General features: G+C 36.6%; 1 protein-coding gene across 2 annotated transcripts in view; it reads right to left on the reverse strand.

Moving 5' to 3' along the window:
• atat1 (alpha tubulin acetyltransferase 1) overlaps positions 1 to 1,425 on the reverse strand; it is a 49,883-nt gene that overhangs the window by 43,549 nt on the left and 4,909 nt on the right. For both annotated transcript variants that reach the window (XM_014026751.1, XM_014026752.1), the window contains exons 2-3: positions 1,213 to 1,273; positions 737 to 828 (exon numbers count right to left, since the gene is read on the reverse strand). In XM_014026751.1, coding sequence (XP_013882205.1) covers positions 737 to 828; positions 1,213 to 1,273 — 153 coding nt within the window. The remainder of the gene's footprint in view (positions 1 to 736; positions 829 to 1,212; positions 1,274 to 1,425) is intronic.

Raw genomic sequence — 1,425 nt, forward strand, 5'->3', positions numbered from 1 at the left:
GTCTTTATTTTACAGTTAAAATAAATGTTTATCAAATGAAGTCTAATGTTACAACTAATCAGGGATCCCTTTAACAACAGATTAAAGAATTAGCATGTGTGTCCGCGAGCTTCTCAGAAAATTATGGTAATAATAAAATCTGTATTTATGGATATCATTTAACGGTCATAACTCAATCTAAACAAAAGCATCAAACTGGATTATTTTAATATCCTCTTTCACCATTTTCTTATTCTCTTTTATTATACTCACTCTGTCATTCTCTGATCTTACTGATGCTGCCGGTGCACTGAAACAGGAACAAACCATTTCATGTAACTTTGTTCTTGACAGGGGTTTGAATCTCAGAATCCTGAGCTTAAAGTCAGAGTTCTTATTATTGTTTCTGTGGCTCTAATCCTCTTAGTCCAGTCAGTCGAGGGCCTCCTGACTCCCCACAATCATTTATCAGAAGTAAAAGGAATAAACATGGGGCTAATTAAGCTACTTCCATTAATAAAAGCACATCAGAGGTAGGTTTAAAAACAAAAAGTATATACAAATCACAAAAAGTAGATTCAAAAATCTAAAAAAAAGGAGAGAAAATGCTCATAGATGAGAGAATAATTAAAAGTTCCTGTTGCTTTACTAAAAATATAAAATGAGAGTAACTAGGACTTGAGTAAAGAAAGTAATTTAAATCAATCCTTTTAATTAGAAGGAGGAGAGAGTGTTTGTGGAGGGATGTGGGCTGTACCCGCAGCTCTGTCGGTCCTTCAGCAGGTACACCTGGTGGTCCTGGGACTGCAGTTTGGAGGCACTTGTTATGGGTGCTGTGAGTTGTTGAGCCTGTGGATAAAGAGAGTGTTATGAAACAACTGCTCTATCACCTCGAAGCAATCACTGAACGTTCACCTGAAACTCAGTCACATCTGCACTTATCTGCAGCAGCCATGGTGTTGCATATGTACACACTTTCTGAGAGTTTTAATGAATTCTACAAGAATAAAGCACATAGAAACCTCATATTTTTACACAATCATCCACAGACTCAATAAACAGGTTTTATCAAGATGTTTTTTTTATTTATTGCCATTCAGTTTTACAGATCCTCTGTGAGGCAAGCTGGATTCTTGTGTTTTTTACTTTCACCTGACTGCTACCACTGCTGAGCAGAAGATTTGATCCTAAAATCATATCTATCATACAGCACAAATAAATTCACCCTCTCACCTTCGCTGAGGCAATCCCAAGTTCATCAATGACTGTGGCGATGTGAGACTGAAGGTCCGGGCTGCAGAGTTAAACACAGAAACACAGAGCACAATGAGAAGACTGAACAATAAAGTGAAAAGCATGAGTGCTTGTGTTGAACTTAGAAACATGTTGTAAATGTTCTTTTTAGAATCTGAATAAAGTTAAAATGTGTTGCCATGTTCTTTATAT

The sequence above is a fragment of the Austrofundulus limnaeus genome, unplaced genomic scaffold (genome assembly GCF_001266775.1).
Source record: "Austrofundulus limnaeus strain Quisiro unplaced genomic scaffold, Austrofundulus_limnaeus-1.0 Scaffold587, whole genome shotgun sequence".
Taxonomy (NCBI): Eukaryota; Metazoa; Chordata; class Actinopteri; order Cyprinodontiformes; family Rivulidae; genus Austrofundulus; species Austrofundulus limnaeus.